The sequence below is a fragment of the Erithacus rubecula genome, assembly GCF_903797595.1.
Source record: "Erithacus rubecula genome assembly, chromosome: 26".
Lineage (NCBI taxonomy): Eukaryota > Metazoa > Chordata > Aves > Passeriformes > Muscicapidae > Erithacus > Erithacus rubecula.
Window position 1 is genome coordinate 188,603 of NC_136678.1, and position 27,570 is coordinate 216,172.

Consider the following 27,570-nt stretch of genomic DNA (forward strand, 5'->3'; position numbering starts at 1 on the left):
AAAGTATAAAGGAAATTTGTTATATTAATAGAGTCAGAAAAGGAGAATGAGAAATGAAATGAGCCTTTAAAACACCTTTTTCTCCCCCAGGCCCTCCCTCTTTCCCACCAACAGTGCAGGGAAGACAGTGGGTGGGGGTTTTAGTCAGTTTGTAATTTCAGATCTTCTCTTTGTTCAGGGAGGGGAATCTTTTCTCTGTTATGCCATGAGGTCCCTCCCATAGGCAAAGTCTTCCCACGAGAACTGCTGTGGTGTGGGTCACTCGTTCACAGGTGTGTAGTGTTTTAAGGATAGGCTGCTCTAGTTTGGAAGCAAGGGCCCTCTCTATTTGGGTCTCCTACTGGATTACAGCTTTCTCTGGCATCCACTTGCTCCAGCATAAGCCCATTTCTCATGTGCTGCAAGTGAATTTCTGCATCCCCTGTGTACTTCATGCATTAAAGGGGGATAGTTTGTTTAACCATGGTCCTCACAATGGCTTCCAGAGGAATCTTGGCTCCAGTGCTTGGAGCACCTGCTCCCCCACTAACCTTGGTGCTGCCATGTTGTTTTTTCTTATGTGTTCTCACTTCTTCCTCTTCTCTGACTAGAAGACAAACTCCTGCTTGTAGGTACTCTAGCTAACAAGTCCCACTAATTCTTGCAGTATCTTGCAGCACTGAGAAGTTGCTCTCATCTAGATTCAACATCAGGGAATCGCTTGCCCTGTTTCCATTGCTGGCCAGGTGGCCCCACAGCACTGGCACCATTTCACACCTCTCCTCATGCGGGGCACCACGAAGGGAAAGACACTGCCCCTGTCCTTCTGCCCCACAAAGGAGAGACACTGCCCCTGCCCTTCTGCCTGCAGCGGTTGGCTAGGGGCAGCCAGCCAGGCAAGGCTTACCACAGGCCACAGCAGCATGGCACTGCCACCCCACCCCTGGGGAAAAACTGCCCATGTACTGTTTTGATTTTCTTAAATGTCATCACAGAGGCATTACCAACCTCTTTAACTGGGCCAGCAGCATGTCCATCTTCAGAGCCATCAGAGGTTGGCACTGTCAGACAGGGTGGAAGCTTCTAACAGCTTCTCACAGAAGCTACTCCTGCAGCCCTCTCCTGCTACCAAAAATCAGGCTGTGCCACATCGACACACCCTTTTCTTCTGAATATTCCAAAACCTCCACTCAACAAAATGGAAAAATAGATAAAAATTAAAGCTTTATGTTTTATTAATATAATGGAACTTTTCGCAAAGAAAATAACACCCCGAGGAAATAGAAACCCAAAGCTGATGCAGCCATTTAAAGACAGACTCTTTCCTTATAACCTGTGTGAGGGGAAGGGGACAGTGACAACCCAAAGAGAACCAAATGCCCTCAGGAATCTGGGCGGGATTTCTTCTCCTTCCTACTGATGTTAACCCCTTTTCTTTTCTGCATGGTCGATTCACTGCTGGTGCTTGTTTCACTTTGGATGATTTTCTCTTCCAAAGGCTTGGAAGTCTGTGAAAATCCAAGAAATAAAAGAGCTGTGAATAATTTAATTTTACAGCCATTGGAATGCCCTGTGCTCCACCAAGGTCAGAGACAACTGTACTATGGCTCTTTTGCAGTGAGCCTTCATTATTCTGTTCTTGCTGCTGGGATTTTTAGGAAGGGGGATGACAGGAGAGCAAGATAACAGTGGAGCAGAGCTGTAGAACACACATAGATAAGCCAGGTCACTCCAGGGCTCTGTGTGTTGTTGCAGGGACAGCTGCACTCTGTGCTCTCCTGACCACCACAGTTAGAAATGCATTCAGAGCTGCAGCAGTGAGTGTGGCTCCACAGGGAACATATTCCTATCACAGAAAGGGTGTCATCCAAATCAGGTACAGGGAGGGAAGGCACCTAAGGAAGGGAGAAGGCCCAAAGGTAACTGACTTTTGGGCAGAGATTTTGATCTGCTTAAGTGTGATTTTTATAAGACTCATTGCTGAGGTGACAGAGATGAAAGGAGGCAGGAAGAGAAGAAAGATGATAGGAGGAAGGCTGAACTCCACCAGGGAATAGGGAAACTAGTCAGTGAATGGATGAGCAGGTGGGCATCAGGCACAGGAGGACACAGAACAGAGATGAGGGAGGACAGGGCTGCAGGATCCCTGGGAAGGGTTGATCCATCTGTTCCTCCTCCTCCTTGAGCAGCATGGCAGTTATTAGTGAATAAGCAAATTTAACTGGAAGGAGAGAATGTAATGAGCTTAAAAAAAGTATAATGAAATTGAATACAGATCCAAAGTACAGAGCAGAAGGGGAGGAAGGAAAGAACAAAACAACTGTGAGAAAGAAACTGAGACAAAAGGACTCAGGTAGAGGGAGCTACACCAAGCGAGCAGAGCGAGGTCCTTACCCTCAGCTGCCCTGCGTATTTCTCGGTCCACTCCCTGGCGTGGAGCAGGAACAGCTGCTTGTTGTACTTGTACTCTGAGGACTAAATGGGAAGAGCAAGATAAAGACAGATTTGAATGCATGTCACTGAGAAACTGGGACAAAGTCTGGCTTTAGGACTTCTAAACCAGACTAAAACTAAACAAGCATGAAGTGTAAAATTCATTTAGTTTGCTTGAAGCACTCATGCTGCTATTTGCACTGAAGATCATGGCTTGAAGACAAGACCTGGACCATCTCTTCTGGCCTCAGATGCCTCAAGGAAGGGAAACCCAGGGATGCCCCAGCTGATCCAGGTCAGGCCATGCTCCCAGTGTGTCAGTCCAGAGTGAGTGAAGTAGGAGTTGAGCCTAGATCCAGCTCCTCCTTCCCTCCCCCACCTGTGTCCATGGCCAGGACAGAGGGAAAGGAGCTCACGTACGATATCGGCCATGAGAGGATCGTCAGGGTTGGGCTCTGCCATCAGCAGCTGGATGGAGGTCAGCAGGGTAGAGATGTTCAGGGAAGGCCTCCATGCACCCTGTAAGGAAATAGGATGAGAGCAGCAGCTCATAGAGAGAAACCAGCACTCAGCAGCCCAGAGACACCTCAGAAGCCACAGCACTTCAACCCAACCTGCCCACAGATGCCTTGGACTTCCAGCACATAATGTCTCATGGAACACCAGACCCACTCTCAATACAAGGCTCCAATGAAGCCCAGCTGACAGCCAGGGCAGTGGTCATGGCTCCAAGGCTGCCAGAGCTCAAAAAGCATTTGGACAAAGCTCCCAGGAACACAATGGGACTTTGGCTTGTCCTGTGCAAATCCAGCTTGTGGCCCTGATGATCCTTGTGTGTCCCTTCCAACTCAGGAGATTCCATGATTCTATGGGCTGTATCCTGCACATCTCTGCTGTGCAACTCATTTTCAGACCTAATGCCTTTTGACTCCAATCTTTAAATCCTTGGAAACTTATATGGAACAAAGAATGTCATGTTCTGGCTTGAAACAAAGGAGATGTCACTCAAAACTTCATTCCCTGCTCCCTGTAAATAAGTCAGGAGCAAACAGACATTCAATCAGGCTTTTACAAGAAGCAGATAAGGAATTCATTATCCTGCCCAGGCTCACTTACCCACAGCCAAGCACTGTCTTACCTTTGGGGGTAACTTAAGAACATCCAGGCAAATTCTTCCAGCAGAGTCAATGTTGGGATGGTAGATGGGGGTCAGAAAGCGAATCTTTGGCGGCTCAAATGGATACCTGAAGGGATAAGCATGAAGAAACAAAAGTTATTGTTCTATCTAGAGGCCCAGTTGTTTTGCCACCCAAGCAATGCCATAATTTCCTCCTCCCAACCTACATGACACTCCTCTCCACAAATCTTTGGAGGCAGTGCTCTGCCTTTGCTGCTTCCAGCTGTGTCTGACTCACACTTCCCTGGAGAGCCTTCCACAAGAGAACAACAAAAGAAACTTTGTAGTGATGAACAAGCTCTTTCCAGAAAGCTTTGAGACAGTATGATGAGGGAAAAGTCTTATTGCACTTCTAGGTTTTTAATCACACATCTTTGATGTTCAATGCAAAACAAGTTTATCAGTTTACTAGAAAGATTGCATTTCTTAAAAAGGGTCTCAACTCCTTGTTGAGAGGATAAAGGGAAGACTCACATGTTAGCATTTACAGCAAATACCTTACATCAGTTTACTCATATTTAAAACAGGACTACACTAACTACTTAATCAGAGAATCAGCCTGGTTTGGTTTGGAAGGTACATTAAAAGCACATTTCACTCCATCCCGTGCCATGGCAGGGACACCTTCCCCTAGCCCAGCTTGCTCCAAACCCTGTCCAACCTGGCCTTGGACACTGCCAGGGATGGGGCAGTCACAGCCTCTCTGGGCAACCTGGGCCAGAGCCTCTCCACTCTCACAGAGAAGAATTCCTTCCTAATTGATCTGGCTAGGTCCTATTGCCCACTTACCTTTCAGGAACTATGATTTCCAGGTTGAATATTCCTTTCTCATATGGTGTGTCCACACCTCCTAAAATTTCTTTAGGAGCAAGATGAAAATACAAGAATTACATTCAAAATCAGAAATACAGAATGATTCGGGTTGGAAGGGACCTTCAAGATTATCTTGTTGTCCAGCAGTGCCCACGCACCTCCCACAGTTACAGAGCTGCTTAGGTGATAGACCTTAAAGACCACCCAATTCCAGAACCCCTTCCATTATCCCAGGTTGCTCCAAGCCTCATCTAACCTGGACACTCCCAGGGATGGGACAGTCACAGTTTCTCTGGGCAACCTGTGCCAGAGCTTCACAGGGAAAAATCCAGGAATAAAAAAATGTCATATTATGTAAGACCAGTTCCACTGCCCAGCATTCAAAACTAAGGGCAGACCAGCCAAGGCACAGGCTAAGCTATATTTAAAGGAAACTCACATCCAACACTTCCACATAACCTCTAAAGCCCAAAGCACACAGAGACCTAGCAGCAAACTGCAACTCAGCCCTGCCTTTGGGAACCCCCAAGGTACATACGTGCCCGCAGGTCATCAAGCTGCCCGTTCTGCCAGCAGGTGATGCCCGGAGGTGGCTCTGTAGCCAGGAGCGAGAGCTCCCTTGTCAGCCGTGACACTCTCTGCATGGGGCTGGAGCTCTGAGACCCAATTCTATTCCTGACAGATCTGCATTTTCAAAAACAGCACTTTAAATGGAGCATTATTCTTGGCTAAGGACTTGGGTTTTGAGCTATTATCCTGATGTGATACCAGAGTCACAGAGAGGCTGAGACTACTGTGAGCTCCTGGAGCTGCTCTTGCAACCAGTTGGAAGAGGGGCATCATATTCCAGCCCATCCCCTCAGTCCCCAGTCTAATAAATCCTAGGGTTTAACAAACTTTGATAAACTGGAAGGCCATAACCAGGCTCCAAACTCCTTACAGGACTGTAATATCTGCCCTGGGACCACCTGTGTCCCTTCATGGTTAAGGTACCTGCTGCCCTGCCAGGACCGCCCATCAGTGCCCCTTCCTTCCCAATAGTCCCATATCCCCCTTCCTGTGCAGGGGGAACGTGAAAGCTGCTTCACGGAAAGGCCCTGACACTCCCAAAGCAAGGGTGTGCTCTGCCCCCTCAGTCCCCATAGACAGACATGGGGACACACACCAGCGCGCCCCGACAGGAACCTGGCTCGATAACCCACCACAGCCCCAACCACTCACCCTGGGGACGGGGACACCCCCCTAGGCCTAACTACCCCCTCCGGCGATTATTCTTTCCCTCAGGCAGCACTGGCACTACACAAACTCCCCCACCCGAGCGCCCCTAGCTTATCTCCACTGAAGAAGCGTTTCATCCTCCCCCCCCATTCCTCATCAGACAGTTAATTACCGCCAGCCTAATGACACCTGCACACTTCCCAAGGATGAGAACCGCCACCCACAGCCTCACCCCTCCAAGAGCTCTCACACAATCCCATTGGAAAGGCCTCCACCCTCTCGAATGACTAATTACCCGGCACTGCATCTAATCAACGCTCCCCCACGACGACCAAGCCCCGGCTCCCGCCGCCCAGACCCGTGAGGCAGCGCGCGGTGGGGGCCGCACTTCCGCTATCGCCTGGCAACGGGCGGACGCCAGGCGAGAAGCCCCACCCCCTGACCCGCTTCTCGGGCTCTGATTGGGCTTCCCTGTAGCTAAGCCCCGCCCCCTCAGTTGAATTGGGCACTGTCATTGGCTAAGAGCTGCGGGCGGGAACCCAATCTCCGCCCCTTTTGGACATGCACGCGGGGGGCGCGGCCTGGGGTTGTGCTGGGGAGGCGGGAGTGGGGCCGGGGCCGCTCTGAGATCCTCCGGGATCCTCCAGCCCTGGGACCCTCCCGCCCTGAACCGCGTTAAACCTCCGTGGGCAGCGAGCAGGGCCCCGCTGGGGGCGCTCCTTACATAACCCATCCGTCCCGGCCGGCGTTGTGTAACCGGCCCCGTGGGGCGAGGAACCGGCGCTGCGTCCGCCGCTACCACAGACCGTGGGCAAGGAGGTAAAGGCGGGGAGGAGGTGGGAGGCCAGGCTGGCCCGTTCGCCCTCAGCTGCTGCGGGGCTGGCGCAGGGGCCGCCCTCCCCCGTTCTGAGGGGCCCGGGCAGGGGGTCCCGGAGCCTCGGCCCGGCTCCCCACCTTCCCTCCGCCCCGTCCCCCGTGCCTGGAGACTCGGGGATGGTTCTCGACCCGCTGCAGGAGAGGCCCCGTCAAGCCCCTACACTTGGATGGGTTTGGGACTTATTTCCTCCTCTGATTACGTATGCCATTTTCTTGCATCAAAGCTGTATCCAGTACCGTACTTATCACCTAAAGTATTCAAAGAGGGGAAAAAACCTAGAAATTGGAATCAATAGTAGCCTCAGGTCTGGCTCAGTGTAGAAAGTGGGATTATGGAACCAGATTTATGCAAAAAATTAATTCTTAGATCCCATTTAAGAATTGCTTTCAAGCCAGTCAAATCAGAATAGCATTAAACAATTTAACATTGATAGTTATTCCACTTCTCAAGCCCAGACTGAGGTTTCAGAGAGAAGGTGTGAGGCTGCTCTCTCATGGTGTCTGACACCTGTGTTTACCTGTTTCACTATTGCTTCTGAAGCAGCCAGGATATAGTCAAGGAGCATTTGACAATGGAGAGTACACCACAGAGGAAATTAAACTGTAAAAAAATTATCTTCCTGGTTCCTAGGCCTTGCTTTGTCCCTGCTCCATCTGGCTCTGTCAGCTCCAAGGGCCAGTGGGACCAGAGAGGAGCTGCCTGCAATTCTCTTCCTTCTCTTTTGGGAATTACACAAAAGCTTGAGTAGCTTAGACCATCTTTGACACAGAAGCTATCAGTGCAGATATTTATGGTATTTAGGCATGTTTAAACCTGGACAACTAATTTCTGGATGCCTGTTAGGAACAGGAGCAGCATAATGGGTTTTGGATAGTGCCACTGACAGCCCTTGCATCACATTCCTGCCTGTGGAGAGAAATGCTCAGCAGCAGGAGAGCCAGGATCAGATCTTTTTGTGGTGACATGTTGTAAAGACCTTGGAGCATCAGTTTTGCCACCCTCAAGGTACGGCCTGGTTTTCCCTACTTTCTGTCTTGGTGTATCTGTCCCAAAGTGCAGGGATGAATCCAGTGTGAGGTTGATTTTTGGGGAAAAGGTGTGATCTGGATGTAGCAGGGAGTCTGCCCAGCCTTGCTGGGTGAATGGACTCAAGTCACTGGTTCACGGGGAGGTGGAAGAGTAACAATGTATAAATCCCAACACAATGTCAGTGACAGACAGCACTTGTTCTGCCTTGTCTACCATCCCAGAGCATCTTTCCTTTCCTCGTGACATGACAGGCGTGTCCGAGGGTGCAGTTCCTTTCTGTCACCACCCATGGCCTACATATCCCCTCCCCATTCCTTCCCACCCAGTAGGGTATTCCAGCTGCTGACCCAGCTTTGACACCTCTTTGGCTCTAGGCTCCTTCCCTCCCCAGTGAGCTTCAGCCCCTTTTAATGGAGCCCCTGCTCCTTCCAGCCTCTTTTAATGAAATCCTTGTCCCCCGGCTCTGATTCACCCAGTCTCCTTTAATGGGATCCCCAGAGCTACCTTTAACTCACACCCTACAGCTCACCCAGGCCCTGGTCTGGGGCTGCCTGCCCTGTGCCCAGTCCCTGTTGTGGTGTGATCCTGCTCCCCAGTGCTCCTACAGGGATGCCATGACTGGAAGGGATGGGATGCGATGGGATGGGTCCCAGCCTGGGGACTTATCTTGGGGCCATCCCATGGGCTGTGTGAGCCACTGGGCTCAGAGCAGTCCTAGGTGTGTGAGACCAGGGAGCAGGGGTGAGTGTGGTCCCACAGGCATCATGGGGCTGCAGGGCCTTGGATTTGAGGTGACCCTGCAGACCATGTAGGGCCACAGGGCTTGGGACAGCCTCGAAGGCTGTAAGGCAGTGGGGGCCTTGGAGCCCCTGCCTGGTGCAGTCCCTCAGTGAGGCTAGCTGGTGCATAGGGTGCAGGGGACTCTTGCAGCACACTTTTCATGGTTTAGTACCCACGAATGCCAGGTGGGTGCTTCCCTGAGCAGCAGGAAGCACCTTGTTTTTCCGGTTCTCCCAGGAAGTGGGTGCAGGGCAGAGCACCCCACACAGCTGAGCCCTGCCCTGGGCTGCACTCCATGCTCGTGAGTTTGGGGCCTTGCCTGGGGGGTTGTAACAAAGAGGGTCTGTCTGGGTGCTGCTAGTGCACGTGTTTGGGAGCAAATCAGATTTATGAGAAAGCTGCTGGATGTGAGTTGAGTAGGGACAAGGGCTGAGTCATCTGGTGCAGGTGCAGCCATTGGCAGGGGGTGAGTGGAGCTGTTTGGCTGGAAGAGCTGAGCTGGATTAGGGATTGTTGTTTGGTTCTTTGTTAATCCCTAATCTCTTTGTTCTCTGGGGGTAAGGCTTGAAATTAGCAGCAGGTGGGGACCCACCTGGGAGTGGGTTTTTATACGGGAAAGCAAGTTTGGGAGGTGCTGCTGGGCTCAGTGCAGACACGAAGTGGCAGCTGGGCTCCTTCTTTGCTTCCTGGTATCTGCTGTGTCCGTTGTCCTGAACAGGGAAGCCAGAGCTTGGGTGCTGCTTCCCAAACTGTACCTGAGCTGCTTCAGCTTAAGACCCAAGGTCATCACTCCTGCCAACCCTCTGAACTCAGCTGAAGTAGTTCAAAGGGGAATAAATGTATGAATTAAGAGTAGTTTTGTCATTATCACACCCAGCTCTGCTCTGGAGGTAGAATGGGAGAGCTGGGGATGTCCAGCCTAGAGAAGAAAAGGGGAGACATCAGACCCCACTCTAGTGCCTAAAGGGGCTCCAAGACAACTAGAGAGGGGCTTTGGGCAAGGGTCTGGAGCAATAAGACAAGGGGCAAGGGCTTCCCACTGCTGGAGGGCAGGGTGAGATAGGATATTGGAAGAAATTGTTCCCTGTGAGGGTGGTGAGGCCCTGGCAGAGGCTGCCTGGAGGAGTTGTGGCTGCCCCATCCCTGGCGGTGTCCAAGGCCAGGCTGGACAGGGCTTGGAGAAACCTAGGCCAGTGGAAGGCATCCCTGCCCATGGCAGGGAGTGGAACTGGGTGGGCTTTAATGTCCCTTCCCACCCAGTCTGGGATTCTATGAAATCCATAAATTTAGATGTCTCCTACTAAAATTGCCTGACAGAAGGAGTATTGTACCAGGTCTCTGATGAGCTGATTGCTCCTGTGGACCTCCTTGAAATAAGTTGATGACTTCCATAGGGTTTTGCTGACAGCCACATCTGTGGAGTTAAAAAGTGTTTGTGCACTAAATGGAGCTCTGACATCTCCATCTGTTTTGATTCCTTCCTTCTAGTGAGTGTTATTGGGACACAATTTCATTGAGGGATTTAATTTAAGGATTTGAGCAACTCATTTGCAGCAGAGACCATTCTCTGTGGAGCTGGGTGCTGATCTTGCTGCTGAATGGTGGGGCCAGAGGACAGCTTTGGTCTTGTTCCAGCATTGCTCTCTCACGAAAATGTATTAAAGCAAGATGTTTGTGGTAAAAGCTGCAGAGGATATTTTTTTTTTTTTTGAGCTCTATTTCTAATTGTTAATTGACCTTACTCTTTCTAGGGATTTGGTATCCTGAAAGCCAAGGCTTCCCTCTCTCCTGCAGCCAGGATGCTGCATCGCACCATTCACCTGTTCCGGAAGGAGCTCCGGCTCCACGACAACCCAGTGCTGCTGGCTGCCCTGCAGTCCTCAGAGGCCCTGTACCCTGTGTACATCCTGGACAGAGCATTCCTCACCTCCTCCATGCACATTGGGGCCCTGCGCTGGCACTTCCTGCTCCAGTCCCTTGAGGATCTCCACAAAAACTTGTGTCAGCTGGGCTCCTGCTTGCTGGTTATTCAAGGGGAGTATGAGACTGTTCTTAGGGATCACATCCAGAAGTGGAGTATCACACAGGTGACGCTGGATGCAGAGATGGAGCCATTTTACAAGGAGATGGAGGCCAACATCCAGTGCCTGGGGGCAGAGCTGGGCTTTGAGGTCCTCTCCCTGGGGAGCCACAGCCTGTACGATACCCAGCGGTACGTGACTGCCCCAAATCCACAAGTGTCTCCAGGTCATTTTAGAAGAGAAAAGGCCAAGTTTATGTTTTTCCTTTGGAGAAAATTGGACTGTCTGAGGTGAATGTGGTGCTGTTTGCTGGAGAAACTTTGTGTGTTGCTCTCTTAGAAGGAACAGAAGAGATTGTGCACAGGTTTTAGAATTTTAGCCTAATGAGCTGGTTAACTTTTTCATTTTGGGCAGTTTAATTAACCTAAAAATTTGCTCTTCTAAACAGAGTGAAAGGAATTCTCCAACACATTTAGTAGGACTTGTAAAAGTTCTATTAAATATGGCAAAGAGTCTTTGGTGTCAGATTTTTTCAAAATCTTTCAAATCAACTTTCACTGGTGTCTGAATACACTTGGATCCACGCTGTTACTCAGTGCTGAATGACTGAAGATATTGAAAATTCTAAGAAGAAAAGTGGTAATAAATAAACCAGCCCTAACATGCCAATTTGGCAAAACCTCTAAATTATGTAAACAATGTCTTGAATTCGAGCTATTTGCACTGGTGCTTGCTCAGAGAGGGCAGTTATTTACTGCCCTGAGCCTGTTTCTTTGTGGCACCAGAGGTGTCCTGCACCCTGTCCTGTATGTCGTGGCTGGGTGTGGCTGTGCAAGTGAAGCCATGTCTGGAATCCTGATTCCAGTTTTGTTGTCTTAGATCCTGAGAAACTGCTCTTGGGATAGATGTGCATTCACCCATGGGAGTTTTACTTGAAAAATCTGTAATTTCCACATTCAGTTGCACTAATGGGAGTTGTTATAGCCTGTGATGTCACCTTCCTGTCCACTTGCAGTTCCAGTTTCTTCCTTGGTTTCTGTTGTGTGAAAAGAGATCTTATTTTTTTTTTAAGGATTTTGGACATAAATGGTGGGAGTCCCCCATTAACTTACAAGAGGTTCCTTCACATTCTGTCTCTGCTTGGTGACCCTGAGGTGCCTGTCCGAAACCTCACAGCTGAAGACTTCCAGTAAGTACTAGCCAGTGAGTGGGAATTGCTGGTCCTCTTTCTGTGCCTGAAGGAAGAGTCAGGGCCAAATGATAATAAGGCATTCTAGAGGTTTTCTTGCTTTATTTCTGTGTGTGGAAAATTATTGATTCTATATACAGGGGATGTGACTATTGTTGGGAGGGGAGAGCAGATGGTGGAATGGTCTGATACTCGTCTCTTTTGGTATTTGTGCAGCAGATTTCCCACCATGTGGGATACTTCACAAAATAATGTCTGGATTCAAAGATTTAGAGGTCTTTTCCAACCCTAATGATTCTGTGATTCCATAAAGGTCTTAAGATTTGCAAGGCACCTTGAGAAAAGCTTTTAAGAGATGTCAAGCTCCTACAGAGGAAAGCCTGGGGAATTTACTCAAAGGCATGCTCTACATTCCTCTCAAGATTTTGGACAGGAATTGGATGAACCACTATAGTTTGTTTTAAGCGGGAAGTTTGGTCGAGTAATCCTATTGTTCCCTCCTGACTTTAAATCTCTCCTCCCCTCTGCTATACGGGAAAGAGGGATTGAGCTCGTGTCTCCCAGGACTTGAGAAGAAGCTCAGAGTCAAGGATGTCTTGTGTTTAGCTCTGCATGAGGAGAGGTCAGTGATCCAAAGGGAGGTAAGACTGGGGGAGGAGAGAGCTGGAATGGGACTACAGGTACTTGGGATTCAATGTCAGGTGGCATGATGTGGCCTCAGCTCAGTGCCAACCCAGGCTTGGATCTTCCCATCTTGGGGGAGTCCTGTTAATTCCTGAAATGTCCTCAGACAGTCTGATGACAAGAGTCAAGTAAGTACTGGGATGTACAAGTTCCTGTATTTTTTTCTAGCACTGTTTTGTTGTTTTTTTTTCCCCTTTCTTGCCCAATTTGTTTGTTTGGACTTTTAAAATTAATTCTGATGAGAGATAAGTAGTTCACATGCTTTCCAGCAGGCCTGAGCTATGTCAGTGCTCTAAGAGCTGCACTGGCCCAACCTCTGTGGGTGTCTGTAGCAGGGCTGAGCTCAGGTTTGTCCAGGTAAGTACAAAAATCTGTTGATATTTGAGTTCATTCATGGGTTGTGGGAAAGCTCTATGCCACCAGCACTTCCTTGGGCCTCTTCCTCTGTGTTTTATGGGGGGGGGGGGGGAAACCAAACTGATGCTTTTCCAGCCATATGGGGGCAGAGGCCTTGGGAAGCTTCAGTGACTGAGGCTGAGGAGATGTTGGGGGGCTGCTGAGGGGTGTGGGCTTGGGGAGCCCCCACCTTGGTTAGGAATGAGCAGCCAGGGTGGCCCAGGAAGCTGATCTGCCTCCTTCCCTATGAAACTGAGAGAGAGAAGGTTTGAATTTGATGTTGGGAAGAAATTCTTCCGTGTGAGGGTGGAGAGGCCCTGGCACAGGGTGTCCAGAGCAGCTGTGGCTGCCCCATCCCTGAAAGTGTCCAAGGCCAGGTTGGATGGGGCCTGGAGCAACCTGGGATGGTGGAAGGTGTGTCTGCCCTTGGCAAGGAGTGGAACTGGACGAGCTCTCATGTCTCTTCCTACCCAAACCAGTCTGGAATCCTGTGAAACCTCTTTAGAGCAACCTCTCCTCAGAGGCACAGAGGCTGGATTGGCCTTTGGAGGCAGCACCATAATTGTGTTTAGGTTCTGAGGAGGCTCTTGGTGTTTCTTGGTTTTTTGATGGATGTGACAGCTGGGAGCAACTGGAGAGCATACCTCTGAGCATTTTGTAGGGGATGGGAACTAGAAGGGATCTAAACTGTGAGTGCAGCTGACTGCCCTGAGCACTGTAACTTGGTGGGACTGTTCCCCTTCCCCCAGTTCAGACTAGAATTCCCTGGAGCAATTGCAGGATGAACTCTTTTCCCCCATGAGAGTATAACCTGGAATTTCTCACTGTGCTTTCATTCCCTGTGCTCTGGTTGGACTTTGATGGAGGAGGTTTGGTGTGTGCCATGAACAGGGGCTGTGTCCTTCTGGTTCCTGCTGCTCCTTTCAAAGAGTTTTCTCTCTCACCTCAGGAGATGTAGTGCCCCTGACCCAGACCTGGCTGAGTGCTACAGGGTGCCTCTCCCTGTGGATTTGAAGATCTCCCCAGAGAACCTTTCCCCTTGGAGAGGAGGGGAGACTGAAGGGCTGCAGCGCCTGGAGCAACACTTGACTGACCAGGTCAGCCCTGATGGAACACAGGGGATGGTGGTGGCTCCAGGTGGGCTGAGAGCAATGCCCAGCTTGGCTTGGAGGAGGGAAGCAGCTTGGATTTGCCTTTTGTTCTCCTTCATTTCTAGGAAGTGAGAGTGTTTTCCAGGCACGACATCAAACAGGCTCCTGTGATAGTGAAGCCAGTTCCAAGAGCCTTCTTCTGCTTATTAATGGACATGTATCATCTTTGCTGCCTGAACTCAGATTTTTATTTTAATTTCAGGGCTGGGTGGCAAGTTTTACTAAACCAAGGACAATCCCAAACTCACTGCTTCCAAGCACCACAGGCCTGAGCCCTTATTTCAGTATGGGCTGTCTGTCAGTTCGGACATTTTTTTATAGGCTGTCAAACATTTATGCTCAGGTAAGCAAATAATTGTTCCTAAGTAAGCAAATCCAAAACTGTGATGTGTCTAGCATGGGAGACAGGATTTAACACACAGATCATCTTGGTAGAGATTTGTTGTATCAAAAAATGCTGCTTTTTTAATGTCTTCTCACAGTGTCCCATGAAATCTGTGGAGTGGCTTCATGTTGTGTAAAACACCTGTGAATATCTGCAGCTCTTCCCAATGAAGTATTAGAAATAGGATGTTCATATTCTAAATTCATATTTTCATCAGGAACTGTAGTGACAGGACAAGGGGGAATGGCTTCAAACTGAAAGAGGGCAGGTTTGGATTACATGTTGGGAAGAAATTTTTTCGTGTGAGGGTGGTGAGGCCCTGGCACAGGTACCCAGAGCAGCTGTCGCTCCCCTGTGCCTGGAATTGTCCAAGGCCAGGTTGGACAGGGCTTGGAGCAACCTGGGATAGTGGAAGGTGTCCCTGCCCATGGCAGGGGTGGAGTGAAATGGTCTTCAAGGTCCCTTCCAACTCAAATCATAGTTCTATGAATAGGGAACAAGCAGACCCAGGTTCAGCAGGGAAGTGCAGGAAAACCTTCCTAAAATTCAAGAATTTAGTTTGTTTTTTTGGTGGTTAAGGGAAGTTTTTTGTTGGTTTATGCAGTTTGTGTTTGGAAATCAACTGGTTTTGTCTTGGACAAGTTTTAATTGTAGCATAAAACAAAGGCACTTGCTGAAATCTTGATTCTTAAGAAGTGAGCTTGAAACCAACCCAAGAAAACCAAGGTCCTCCTTTACCTCTTATACATCTTAAGATTATCTTTTGAGAGATGGCTGAACCACCTGAATTCAGTTAACATGTTAGTAAAGACATGCTTGCTATAAGAAATCCCAGTGTGACACTGTTTTGGAAGATAGATGGAGAATGTTTGAGGTAACACTGAGGCCTAGCAGTTTGGCTTTGCTTTGGGCCAGACAGCATTGCCTCAGATCTTTGATTTCCTTGACTTGAATGCTAAAGTGCCTTGAAACCAGTATTGTAGTCACATTAATCTTTATTTCATAGGCCTGATAGTCACAAAATGCGTCAGGCTGCAATGATATGTATGAACTGAAACTGTCAGCTTATGTCTTTTGCAGGCAAAGCACCACTCTCTGCCCCCAGTCTCACTCCAAGGACAGCTGTTGTGGAGGGAATTCTTCTATACAGTAGCATCAGCAACTCCCAACTTCACCCAGATGGCTGGGAACCCCATCTGCCTCCAGATCTGCTGGTGCAAGGATGCAGAGAGGCTCCACAAATGGAAAATGGTAATGAGGTGCATGGCCACAGCAGCTGCATTGGAGCTTAGAGCTTTCCTCTTCCCTTGGTTGGTCCCTGCTGGCAGTTTGAGGGGCTCTTGCAGAGGTGTGACAGGCTGGGAGAGCTGGAAATGTTCAGCCTGGAGAAGAGAAGGCTCCTGGGAGACCTCAGAGATCCTTCCAGGGCCTAAAGGGGTTCCAGGAGAGCTGGAGAGGGACTTTGAACAAGGGATGGAGTCACATGACAAGGGGGAATGGCTTCCAACTGCAAGAGGGCAGCCTTAGATGGGATATTTGGACAGAATTCCTCCCTGTGAAGGTGGTGAGGCCCTGGCACAGGGTGAGGGTGGTGCCCATCCCTGGCAGTGTCCAAGGCCAGGCTGGCTGGGGCTTGGAGCATCCTGGGACAGGGGAAGGTGTCCCTGCCCATGACACAGGGTGGAATGGGCTTTAATGTCCCTTGCCACCCAAAGCATCCTGTGTTTCAGTGAAAGCAGTGTGTGAGGGGGGAGCTGACGTTGCTGTTGTGCTGCAGGCACAGACGGGGTTCCCGTGGATTGATGCCATCATGACCCAGCTGCGCCAGGAAGGCTGGATCCATCACCTGGCTCGGCACGCCGTCGCCTGCTTCCTGACACGGGGGGACCTGTGGATCAGCTGGGAAGAGGGGATGAAGGTTCACTGCTTGCTTTTATTTTTCTCTGTTCTGCCTGGCCCTGAGAAACCCTGCACAGCCTGAGCCTTGCAGCAGAAGGTTCTACAGAGCAGGGTTTAGTTTCGTCCTTGCTGCGGATTTCAGGGTTTATGGAATCTGTCACTCAGTGCAGTGGTGAGAGGTCATTCCTTTCCCCAAATCCTCATGGTTTTTGGGTAGAGGATACTGGTGGAGACACGTTCAGTCTGTACCAAATCCCAAAGCCAGAGTTTTTGGGTTGCTCCATCTTCCTTCTGTCTGTGGAGAGCATTCCTGGTGTGCCTGTGAGGAGGCAGCCCAGGTCCCACAGTGCTGTGCTTCCAGCAGCAACCCCCAGCCCGGTTTTGTCTAGTTTTTGTAATGTAGCCATTTCAGGAGTGTCTCTCTTCCCATCCCTGATGTGCAGGTGTTTGAAGAGCTGCTTTTAGATGCTGACTACAGTATCAATGCTGGGAACTGGATGTGGCTGTCAGCCAGTGCTTTCTTCCACCAGTACACACGGATCTTCTGCCCTGTCCGCTTCGGGAAGCGCACAGACCCCCAGGGCAACTACATCAGGTCAGGGGACACCCATCCCAGCATCTCCCAAGCTCCTCTGACAGCAGGAGCTTATGAACTGGGTCAGTTTGAAACACACACATCTGTTAACCAGTGCTCATAGCAATGGTACATGAGGAAAATGAGGTGTGGAGAAGAAGAGAGATACTTGTCATTCCAAGTGATGGCTGAGCAGGGCTTGTGTTCATTTGTGAGCACTCATTGCCTCCAGCACCATGTTTGATCACCAGGCTGGCTCCTCTTTCTAAAGGATTTGAGTAGAATTTCCCACAGCTTCCCTGCTCCAGGCTGCACTTCTTGCTTTTCATAGAATTCTGGAATGTGCTTGGAAGGGACCTTAAACCTCATCCAGTTCCACTCCCTGCCATGGGCAGGGACACCTTCCACTATCCTAAGGTTTCTCCAAGCCTGGCCTTGGGCACTTCCAAGGATGGGGCAGCCACAGATTCTCTGGGCAACCTGTGCCAAGGCCTCCCCTCCCTCACAGGGAGGAATATCCCAATATCCCATCTAACCCTGCCATCCTATAGTTGCACACATATAAGTTTTATTTTCTACTCTGCTTCAGAGTCTCATTTTCTTGTCTCTACATCATGGGCTGATGGGCTCTCTCAAAGACTGGGGGGTTCCTGGGCTCACTGTGTTCATGTTGAGCAAACAGCTGCATTTCCCCACTTCTCTTCTTCTCATCCTGTCTAGATGTGGGTATTGCCAAGGAGAAGCCTGCACTGAGGTACCTCACAGAGTGGGACAGAAAATGACTTTGCCATTCTGCAACAATTTTTAAAAATAGTTTGTTTTTAAAATTTTTTAATGTTTAGGATGAAATGTCAGTGAAAATGTTTAAAATCTATTTTAGAGGAAATCAAAACTGAGATACTGTTTAAATCACTCCATTTATTCTATGCTGTAAAGTTAACTTGTGGAAGATATCACCCATGGAGGTTTGAGAATATAGCACAATTTTTTTTTGTGGAGAGTGAATCAGAACTTTCCCATGGATTGTAACATCAATATGAACATGGCACAGGTTGGTTTACACTTATCTGAATGAATGTATTTGCAAATATTAATTTGCCTGCAGGATTATAAACCCCTTTATTTTCCCTGTTTTGTAGGAAATACTTGCCTATACTAAAGAATTTTCCCTCCAAGTACATCTACGAGCCTTGGACAGCATCTGAAGAGGAGCAGAAGCAAGCAGGATGTATCATAGGTAATTCATTCTCATTCCTTGCTAAGGATTTTCCTACTGCTAACTATCCAAAATAAATATATATGAGATGGAAGCATCACACTTCAAACATAAGGCATTTATCTTCTGAAAATGGATGAATCCAACAGCCTTCCTTCTGTTCATTCTCCATTAACATTTTTTAATTGGAGTCTCATTTCACAGTACATATTTTTGCCTCAACTTTATGTCCTAAAACTCTTGGATCACTCCATGCTTTTGCCTTTGAATTTATCTAATCTTGGATGCTTGGATGCTTTAAATAGTATCAGAACATCTTGTGCATTTACTTCTGCTCTAACACATCTTTGAAGGCTCTTATGTCAAAGTGGGAGCTCTTCTCTTTGACAGAGAGGATTAGGCACTTCCATTTAAGAAAAGCTGGAAGTATTTGAAATCTAGGGAAAATGTCCTTGCTGAATGTGGTAAAGGCTCTGTCTCCATGTTGCCCAGGTCGGGATTACCCCTTCCCCATGGTGAACCACAAGGAAGCCAGTGACCACAACCTGCAGCTGATGAGACAGGTCAGAGAGGAGCAGCACAGAACAGCCCAGCTCACGAGAGGTGAGAGGTGCTGCAGCACCCACATTCCTTGTGCTGTGACACACAGGCTATCCCCAGGAACCCAGGGCTCTGGGGCTTGGCTTTGGGTGCTTTTCCAGGATGCTTTTCCTCTTTGGATACCAACATCATGTGCAGCTCTTCTGCTTACTGTTAAAACACTGTCCCAAGATTGAGAACAAGAATGTGAGCCTTTTCTTCCTTCCCTCTTGCCTTGGAAGATCCTCTTGCATGCTGCAGAAATTGCTTCTCAAAAACAGATCTCCTCCTGCCCTCATTCCCCATCCCCAGGCTGGCTGGGAGTGTCTCAGCTGCAGAAATCTCTGCAGCTCTTCCCATGCCTCTTGTAAGTCAGAACATTCTTGTGTGTCCTTTATACCATGATCTGCCCTATGCCGTAGCAGAGCTTGAGATTCCCACTCAGCACAAAGCTTTGGAGAGGTGAGTTCTTCCAATAAATTTACCTTTTGGCATGGTTTTCTGCACTGCTTGACCCTATGGATAACAAACAGGTAGTTATCAGGTAAGGCTAGAACACTCAAACTGTGCTGAGCCTGAAGTAATTAATTAATTAGGTCACACAGATTTGTCACTTATGGCACCTGTGCTCTTAAAATTGAAATCCCAGGGCTTGTGGTGAGCTCACAGTAAAACAGTAAAACATGAAATGTTAGCCTGGTTTGGATGGGAAGGGACATTAAAGCTCATCCAGTTTCACCCCTGCCATGGGCACAGACACATTCCACCATCCCAGGTTATTCCAAGTCCTGTCCAGCCTGGCCTTGAACACTTCAGGGATGGAGCAGCCACAGCTTCTCTGGGCACCCTGTGCCAGTGCCTCCCCACCCACACAAGAGAGAGATTCATCCCAATGTTCAACCTAACCCTGCCCTCTGGCAGTGGGTAGCCATTCCCTTGTCCTGTTTCTCCAGGCTTTTGTCCCATGTGCCCCTCCAGCTCTCTTGTAGCCCCTTTAGGAAAGGTCTCTAAGATATTCCTGGAGCCTTCTCTCTTCCAGACTGAACATTCTCAGCTCTCCCAGCCTGGCTCTATAATGGAATTTAAGTGACAAAATACCTTTTTATTTAACAGAGGGTCACAGCAGCCTCTATTACAGAAACCCAACATGCTGAGGGGGAACCTTAACTGTTCCTTCCTTCACTGCTCTGACCTGAAGGAATTAATTGTTCCCAACCCTGGAATGGGGTTACACACTGGAATAGTACAGATATAACCACTGTATGCTGGCAGTTCTTCCAACAACCCTGTGGTACCAGGGACTAAATCCTGGGAGTGCTGCTGGAGATAGGTAGAGCCAAAATTTTGAGAGTCCCTGACTCCAAACATTATCCCAATACCTGTCTCAGTATGAAAACTAGCTCATACAGGTGAGTACATGTTGGAATAGAGTAAGGGCTAAGGAGTTGGATTGGACTTGGAGCAATCTGGAAGGTGTCCCTGCCCATGGCACACAGTGGAATGAAAGCAGCTTTAAGGCCCCTTCCAACACAATCCATTTAGGGATTTCATGATACTTGATGCTTATGAACAGAAGCATTTTCTGCCACTTTGTATCTTCACCTGACTGAAGTCACGGAAGACTTTGCAAACTTTAACCCTTCTTCCTTTCTCGCTGTAGATGATGCAGATGACCCCATGGAAATAAAGGTAAAACGTGACCATACCGAAGAAAACATTTCAAAAGGAAAAGTGGCCCGAACAACAGAATAAACCTAAATTCCCTCAGGGATCACTGCTGGGTAGCAAAACAAGGCAAGAGGAGAGAGCCAGGGGCCAGCTGAGCTGGCCAAAGCACTGTACTCCATACTTTGCCCTGCTAATTGTGCCTCTTGCTTGTGACCTGATCTCAGGCGGTGTGTTGGATCTTGAATAGTTTTAGTGCAGTTATTTTGGATGGAATTGTTTGTCTGTGAGTGACTTCTGGACCATATGTTGAAGCTGTTGGGTGAATGCAAGAGATACCTGGTTGTGGCAGGTCCTTCTGCTGCAGCATCTTTCAAATCCATGTGTTTCATGCACCAGTATAAATAGATTTTGTAACAAATATTCAAATGTCAGAAGACTGTGTGTATTAATGTGCTTGCCACATTAATATTAGGACCTTGATTTGCTTGCCTTGTAGAGATAGAGACTTAGGGATGTTCAGATTATTTATTTTAAGTTCCCAGTTTGTGATTGTAGTCCCCAGTCTGGGGAGACAGAGCAGAGTGCAGCCTTGTACCTTGTGTGTAGTTTTTAAGTCATAAGTAGGAATTATTATGCATTTTAAGAACAATGTTGAAAATATCTCACTAAATTAGGGCTAATATGCAACTTCGTCACCATAATTCTCTTCCTTGACTAACTAGAACTGCAGGACAGAGATTAATTCTCTCATGTACCACATGGAAAAATTTCCCCTCCCACTGAAGTGTATTGTTGTGAAGTTTGACAAGGCCAGATGAGTAAATGATGGTTAGGGGTTTGGGGATGGGGGAGTGCAGTGGGATTTTCATGGCTGCAGATACTATTTTGGGTTTGAAAGAAATAAAACTTACTTCTAACATGAACAATGCAAGGGATCTGGAACAATCACAATTGATATCCATCAGTCCTCTCAGAAAACCTGGTGGCACAACAGCTCCAGCAGCAATCCCAACTCCTTTGAAGCATCCTGGGATCTAGTGCAGGAGCAGCACAGGAACCATGAGCACCAGGAGGAGGCTGTAAACTGCAGGATCTTTCAATGCTGCTGGAGACCTGCAGGACCTGTCAGGGCAGGCCATGCTGGCAGCAGGGCAGTGAGGTGTAAATACAAAGCTGCAAGGAACTTCTGCTGCTCCAAGCCTGCATCATGCTCCTGGAGCTGCCCATGTTCCCTGACACTTCAGCCCTTCACCAACCCTAATGGCTTGCAGGAATGTCTAGAAGGAAAGCCCTCCTGCCTCCCCCTTTATGGAAGGTAGAATTCCAAGGTGGTGCTTGTTTTTTGGGGGAGATTTGCTGCTCCAAAGCCTTGTAGTATTCCTCCCCTCTGTCGCTGGGCTCCTTCCTGTGCCTGATGGGATTTACAGCATCCCTGAAGGGATTGCACCCATCCACAAGAAGGGCTGGAATGAGGATCTGGGAAATTCCAGGCCTGTCAGCTTAACATCCGTGCCCAGTAGGATTATGGAATAGATCATCTTGGGTGCTATCCCTGGCACCTACAGGATGGCCAGGAGCTCAGACCCAATCAGTGTGGGTCTAGGAGTGGCAGGTCCTGCCTGTCTTATCTCCTTCTATCACCAGGTGACCCACCTGATGGAAAGGTTGTGAATATGTCTACCTGGACTTTGGCAAAGCCTTGATACCATTTCCTATGGCATTCTCCTGGATAAGCTGCAGCCCACAGCTTGGACAGGAGCACTTTTTGCTGGGTTAAGAACTGGCTGGAGGCTGGGCCCAAGAGTGGTGGGGATGGGGCTGCATCCAGCTGGTGACCAGTCACCAGTGGTGTCCCCCAGGGACCAGTGTTGGGCCAGTGGTATTTAATCTCTTCATTGATGATCTGAGTGAGGGGATTGAGTCCACCATCAGTAAATTTGCAGATGACAACAAACTGGGAGCATGTGTCAATCTGTTGTCTCTGCAGAGAGGGATGGGCAGAGTCCAATAAGATGAAGTTTAATAAACTTCTGACCTCTGCTTCTGGCTGACAAAGTAGCATTAGAGAAGCTTCTGAAAGAAGCAAAATCGTGGAATCACTGAATCCTTGAGGCTGGAAAAGCCCTCTGGGATTACAAATCCAAAAGTTCCCCCAGCATTGCCATCTACACCACTAACCCATGTTCCCAGATGCCACATCCACACATTTCTGAGCACTTTAATGAGTGGTGACTCCACCACTGTCCAGGCAGCCCTTGCCATGGCCTGACCACCCTTTCCAGAAATAAATTTTTCATTATATCCCACCTAAATCTCACAACTTGTCTTGTATTTTCAGTGCTGAACCCTCCTGCCCCATCCTTTGTTCCCTGGGAGCAGAGCCCGACCCCCCCATCTCTCCCCTCCTGTCAGGGAGTTGTGCAGAACCACATGGTCCCCCCTGAGTCTCCTTTTCTCCAGGCTGAGCCCCCTCAGCTACTCCTGGCTCTCCAGACCCTTCCCCAGCTCTATTTCCCTTCCCTGGGACATGTTCCGGTCACTCAAGGTCTTTTTTGGGTTGAGGGGCTCAAAACTGAGTCCAAGATTGGAGGTGGGGCCTCACCAATGCAGGGGAACAGTGACTGGATGGTCCTGCTGGACACACCGTGGCCAGACAAGCACCCCATGGTCCTTTTCCCCAGCAGCCACCTGGAAGGACTGAGCTGCTTTGTGACCTCATGGCAAAGACACTTGCTCTCTAAAAACGGATGTATACTGGCAGAGTGTATCTGTCTGTTCATCTTCTTCTCTGCTGAGGGGATCTGACCTTGGAGGCAACAGGATTTGTTGTGGAATTGTTCAGCTGTTGACCCATAAAATGACACCTGATGCAGCTCTCTGAGTTCTAGGGTGTGGAGACAAGTGATGGCATCTGTGCTGGACATTCCTAGCATGATTCAAAGCAATTCTGGCTGCATTTGGGTCACCTTAGTTGCTTTTATTACAGGAGGGAAATTTCTCTGATGGTGCTAATTTTGTTTGATTTTTCTTTTTTTTTGACGGCTCCTGCCCCTCCTGTGGCTTCCTCACCCCACTCCAACATGCCCAAAGCTTCTCTCTATGCCTGAGTGGTATTCTTTCTCATTTTTGCTTCCTTATGAGATTTTTCTTGTAAAGTTTTCATTTGGGGGTTGTGTATTAGGGCTTGAAGTGTTTTTTCCTGATCTCATTTCCTTTGGTTTGAGTTACTCTTGGTGGAAATGAGAGCGAGACATAAATTAAGTCACCTGCTGTGGGTCACTTGTACTCCAGGAGCCTTTCATGGAAACTCAGACTGGTTTGGGTTGGAAAGGACCTTAAAGCTCACCCCATTCCACCCCCTGCCATGATCAAGGACACCTCCCACTAGACCAGCCCTGTCCAACTCGGCATTTTCAGAGCTGCTTAAGTGTTTTGCCAACAGTGGAGCTGATAAGTTCTCTGCCTTCCTGGCTGTTGAGGAAACTTTCACTTCTGATAACAGGCCAGAGCTCCTGGGGAGGCTGCAGCTCCTCCCGAGGGCAGCTCTGATCTCTGCTCTCTGTGACAGGGACAGGAGCTGAGGGAAGGGCTGGAGCTGTGCCAGGGCAGACTCAGGCTGGATTTTGGGGAAGGTTCTTCCCTCAGAGGGTGCTGGCACTGCCCAGGCTCCCCAGGGAATGGGCACAGCCCCGAGGCTGCCAGAGCTCCAGGAGAGTTTGGACAGCACTGCCAGGGATGCACAGGGTGGGATTGTTGGGGAGTCTGTGCAGGGAGAAGGACTGGACTGGATGATCCTTGTGGGTCACTTCCAGCTCAGGAGATTCCATGATTCTATTCCTCCAATTCCTGTGGCACAAGAAGGTGACCAGAGCAGCTGGACAGCTGCAGCTGGGCTCTCTCTGCATCCTGCCATGTCACACAGGATGGTGACAGCAGCGCTTTTGGAGTGGCACTGGCTCTGCAGCACCTCTGTGTCCCACCTTGGTGTCCCTGAGGATGGGGTATACCATGATGACCCTGCTCTATCTGCCCCAGCTGTGTCTTTATCTGACTGGCTCTTCCCTTGCTGGAAGTCCCTTTGCTCTCAGGCATATGGTGGGTGGGATTCTTAGGGTTGTCCTGTGCAGAAATGGGAATTGGACTTGACAGATCCCTTCCAACTCAGGATATTTTGATTCTATGATTATTGCCAGTTCAACCAATTCCACTGGTTGTACTGAAGAACTGAAATCACAGGCTGAAAATAAGAACAATTATGTAACCTTATCCCTGAGGGCTTGCTCCTGAATGGTGGCAGCTGGAACTTTGTCAGGAGTCAGCAGAGGGAAATCCCACCTTAATATGGTCCCTCCAGGGCACGGGGATCTGCTGTGCTCTGAGCAGCCCTGGTGGTGCTGTGCTTCCAGTGCTGGAGGATTTGTGCCCCAACACTTTCCCTTCCCTTCTGCAAAGCAGGATGTCAAACAGCCCTCTCTGCCTGGGGCTGATGCAGCAAAGGGGCACCAGGCTGATGATACTAGGCTGTAGCTGCCCCTCGAACCAGAACCACCTCTCCAGGCCTCTGATGGATGATCCTTTTGGGAATAATCCTGTTCCCAGTGAAATCAGTGCACTCACCACAGCTCCAGCTGAGCAGGGCTGCTGCCTCCAGTGCTGTCCTTGAACCTGCACCACCTGAAGAGAGGGAAGGACAACCTGCCTGTTCCCAGTCAGTGTTGCCTTGTTGAGGATGGAGAAATAGCTGAGTTTGAGACTGATTGGGTATTTCTGGATAACAAAACCTGTTTTCTCAGGCTTCTGCTGATGGGAGAAGTTCTGGGTATTAATCTTTGATATAAGTTTAATAGTTTTTTATAAAATCTTCTGAATTTTTGTATCTAAAAAATGTGCTGTCTGAGCTAAATCTAAATTCTTTCCCATATCTAAACTCCAAGACCACTGAAATCTGTATCCTAATATTTTTCATTACATTACATGGTTAAGTGAGATATCACTTTAAAAAATGAGATTTTGAATTCCAAGTAATTTGCTCCTTATTTTATTCAGTTCATTAACAGAAACAATAATTACCCTCCTCTGTGCAGTAAACACTAGTAGGAGGAGTGGAGCCAAGGCTTTTCCCCACAATTTTTTCCATGGTTCAAATTGTTCTGTCAAAATTGTAAATTTCCTTTTTTACTCAACTGGCTTTCCTTAATCCTTAATCCTGAAACTTCAAGCACGATGCTGACAGATCCTCAAACAGCCCATTAGCATTTCAGACTTAGGATGAGTTTTGAATTCTAATTCTTTGTGGTTGAGTGGAATTGGACAAACAAATATCTTGAACAAAATAAGCACTATGACCCAGGATTTGGTGGAGCTTGAACAGAATTTCAAACATTCATTTGCTAAAAATGTAGAAATCAGAAGTGGAAGACAAAATTCTTGTGAACCCTTATGAAGTCTGATTTTAATTAAAATAATGGGATCAGCGAATCTCAGCCTGGTTTGGGTGGGAAGGGACATTAAAGCTCACCAAGTTTCTACCCCCTGCCATGGGCAGGGACACCTTCCACTATCCCAGGTTGCTCCAAGCCCTGTCCAACATAGGCTTGGACACTTTCAGGGCTGGAGCAGCCCCAGCTTCTCTGGGCAACCTGTTCCAGGGCCTCCCCACCCTCACAAGGAAGAATTCCTTCCCAATATCCCATCTAACTCTGCCCTCTGGCGACTTTTATGGCTTAAAAACCCTAAATGAAGTTTTCCTAAGTCTAATGCCAACTCTGCATTCCAAGCTGCAAAACTGGCAGTGAATTTAGCTAGTCTTACTACTTTATATATACAAATTTGCTTTACGTGGTGGAAAATATGAATTCAGATGCGTCCCCAAAGAGGTGGAGTCCTGCTCTTGTAGGACAGGTATGGATTTCTTGAGTCAGTCCTAAATACTGCACTGAGAACTGTAAAACAGTTTTTAATTGATGTAGCACAGATTGAATATGGAGCACATGGTAAAGTCTAATTCATCATCAATTGGGCCTTTCAAGACATCAGATGAATTTTGGCATTAGTTCTGTTACAGCTCATTTTTCCATCTTGTGATATCTCAGTGGCACCAAGTTTGACAAGAGCAAGTGTTCACAACATCCCTATTGACAGGCAGTGGATTCATCTGTCTGGCTGCTTTTCCAGCTGAAATTTCAGACCAAGGAACCAAACAGAGTTCTTGAAGAACAGACTGGACCAACATCTGACAAATAAATACCTAATCAGCTCTGCACACAAGTCTCTGCTGACACCAGACCTCAAGGTCAAACCCAAATCATGCCAAATGAACAGGCAGGAGAAGAGACAGTCAGCTGAAATATTTTTTTCCCCAAAATGTTTGTTTGAAGCCTATGGCTCGTTGGTTGGCAATTTAGAGGAAAATGAGTTAGACCTTGCTCAATGTGTTTGCATTCACCATGAGAAGAATTTCTGACCATGAAAAAAAAAAAAAAAAGAAACAAGAGAAATTGTTAGCCTGGCATCTCATAAATGAGGAAGGCAAAGATCGACCTCCAGAGGCTGGAGGACTTTGCCAATTCCAAGAGAGCTTGAAAGACTTAGCACAAATTACCCAAATCTGAAGGAATTTGAATTTTCCAGGAAATCAGCTGGCATCTTGCTAAAAGGACTAGCAGTAAATACTGTGGTTCTGGGAAACAGCAAAAACTTATTCTCAAAGCCTTTACCTGTCTGTCCTGGACAGGTGATGTCCAGAACATGCTGGATGCTATATTTCCAGTTCACTGCGATACCTAACCTTGTCAATTTTTTAGGATTAGGATCCATGTGGGAAAATAAGGAAATACAAGAAAGAGATTTGACTGGGTAGAACGAGGTGGCTTTTGACTGTGTAGAATGAGGTGCTCTGGTGAGGCACCTGGAAAGCTGTGTCCAGTTCTGGGCCTCTCCTGGTAAGAGAAACATTGAGGGGCCAGAGCATGTCCAGGGCAAGGACTGGAGCTGAGGAAGGATCTGGAGCACCAGAAGCAGCTGAGGGAACTGGGGGATATCATAACTCATTGGTTGGTTCATTGTAAATCCTCACCAGGCTGAACTCTTATTGTACAGTTGCCTCAACTCCAGCAACCAGCCAGTTGAGTCTAGAGTATAGACTCCAAAGGTGTTTGCCAACAAGCTCCTGAATATTTACAATGCACTTCCACAGGATTGGTGGCTACAAGCCCTTAATTTTCTGCAGTTAACTTTCTTGAGTTATCAACTCCTAGCACAAACTCCTCCATGGAGCTGGCTAACAAGCCACAGGACCACTACTCAGTGTCCCAACTCCCACAGCCACATTCCAGGGCACAGGATGGAATGTGACAACCATGCTTTGCCCAGGCAAAGCAAGGGAGCAACTCCAGAGCACCCTGAAAACTGCAGACCTGTCAGTGTCACTTCAGTGCCTGGTGAAGTTATGGAGAAGGTTACTGTGGGAGATATGGAAAATAAACCTGAAAGACAATGCAGTC

The 27,570-nt window shown here is 48.3% G+C and overlaps 2 protein-coding genes across 2 annotated transcripts; one reads left to right on the plus strand and one right to left on the minus strand.

The window, feature by feature from the left end:
* Window positions 1-1,190: 1,190 nt before the first annotated feature.
* On the minus strand, window positions 1,191-5,077 carry UBE2T (ubiquitin conjugating enzyme E2 T). The gene is made up of 6 exons (XM_079327345.1): window positions 4,941-5,077; window positions 4,379-4,448; window positions 3,551-3,656; window positions 2,833-2,931; window positions 2,374-2,454; window positions 1,191-1,487 (listed from the first exon to the last, which is right to left on the minus strand). The coding sequence occupies exons 1-6, from the start codon at window positions 5,044-5,046 to the stop codon at window positions 1,362-1,364; spliced, it is 588 nt and encodes a 195-aa protein (XP_079183471.1). The 5' UTR covers window positions 5,047-5,077; the 3' UTR covers window positions 1,191-1,361.
* Window positions 5,078-6,967: 1,890 nt separating this feature from the next.
* Window positions 6,968-20,985, plus strand: LOC306812595 (cryptochrome-1-like). The gene is made up of 11 exons (XM_079327335.1): window positions 6,968-7,502; window positions 10,058-10,518; window positions 11,400-11,516; window positions 13,546-13,693; window positions 13,950-14,090; window positions 15,213-15,383; window positions 15,910-16,050; window positions 16,475-16,626; window positions 17,745-17,842; window positions 18,314-18,424; window positions 20,061-20,985. Exons 2-11 carry the CDS (start codon window positions 10,106-10,108, stop codon window positions 20,150-20,152), a joined length of 1,584 nt encoding a protein of 527 aa, XP_079183461.1. The 5' UTR covers window positions 6,968-7,502; window positions 10,058-10,105; the 3' UTR covers window positions 20,153-20,985.
* The last annotated feature ends 6,585 nt before the right edge of the window (window positions 20,986-27,570 follow it).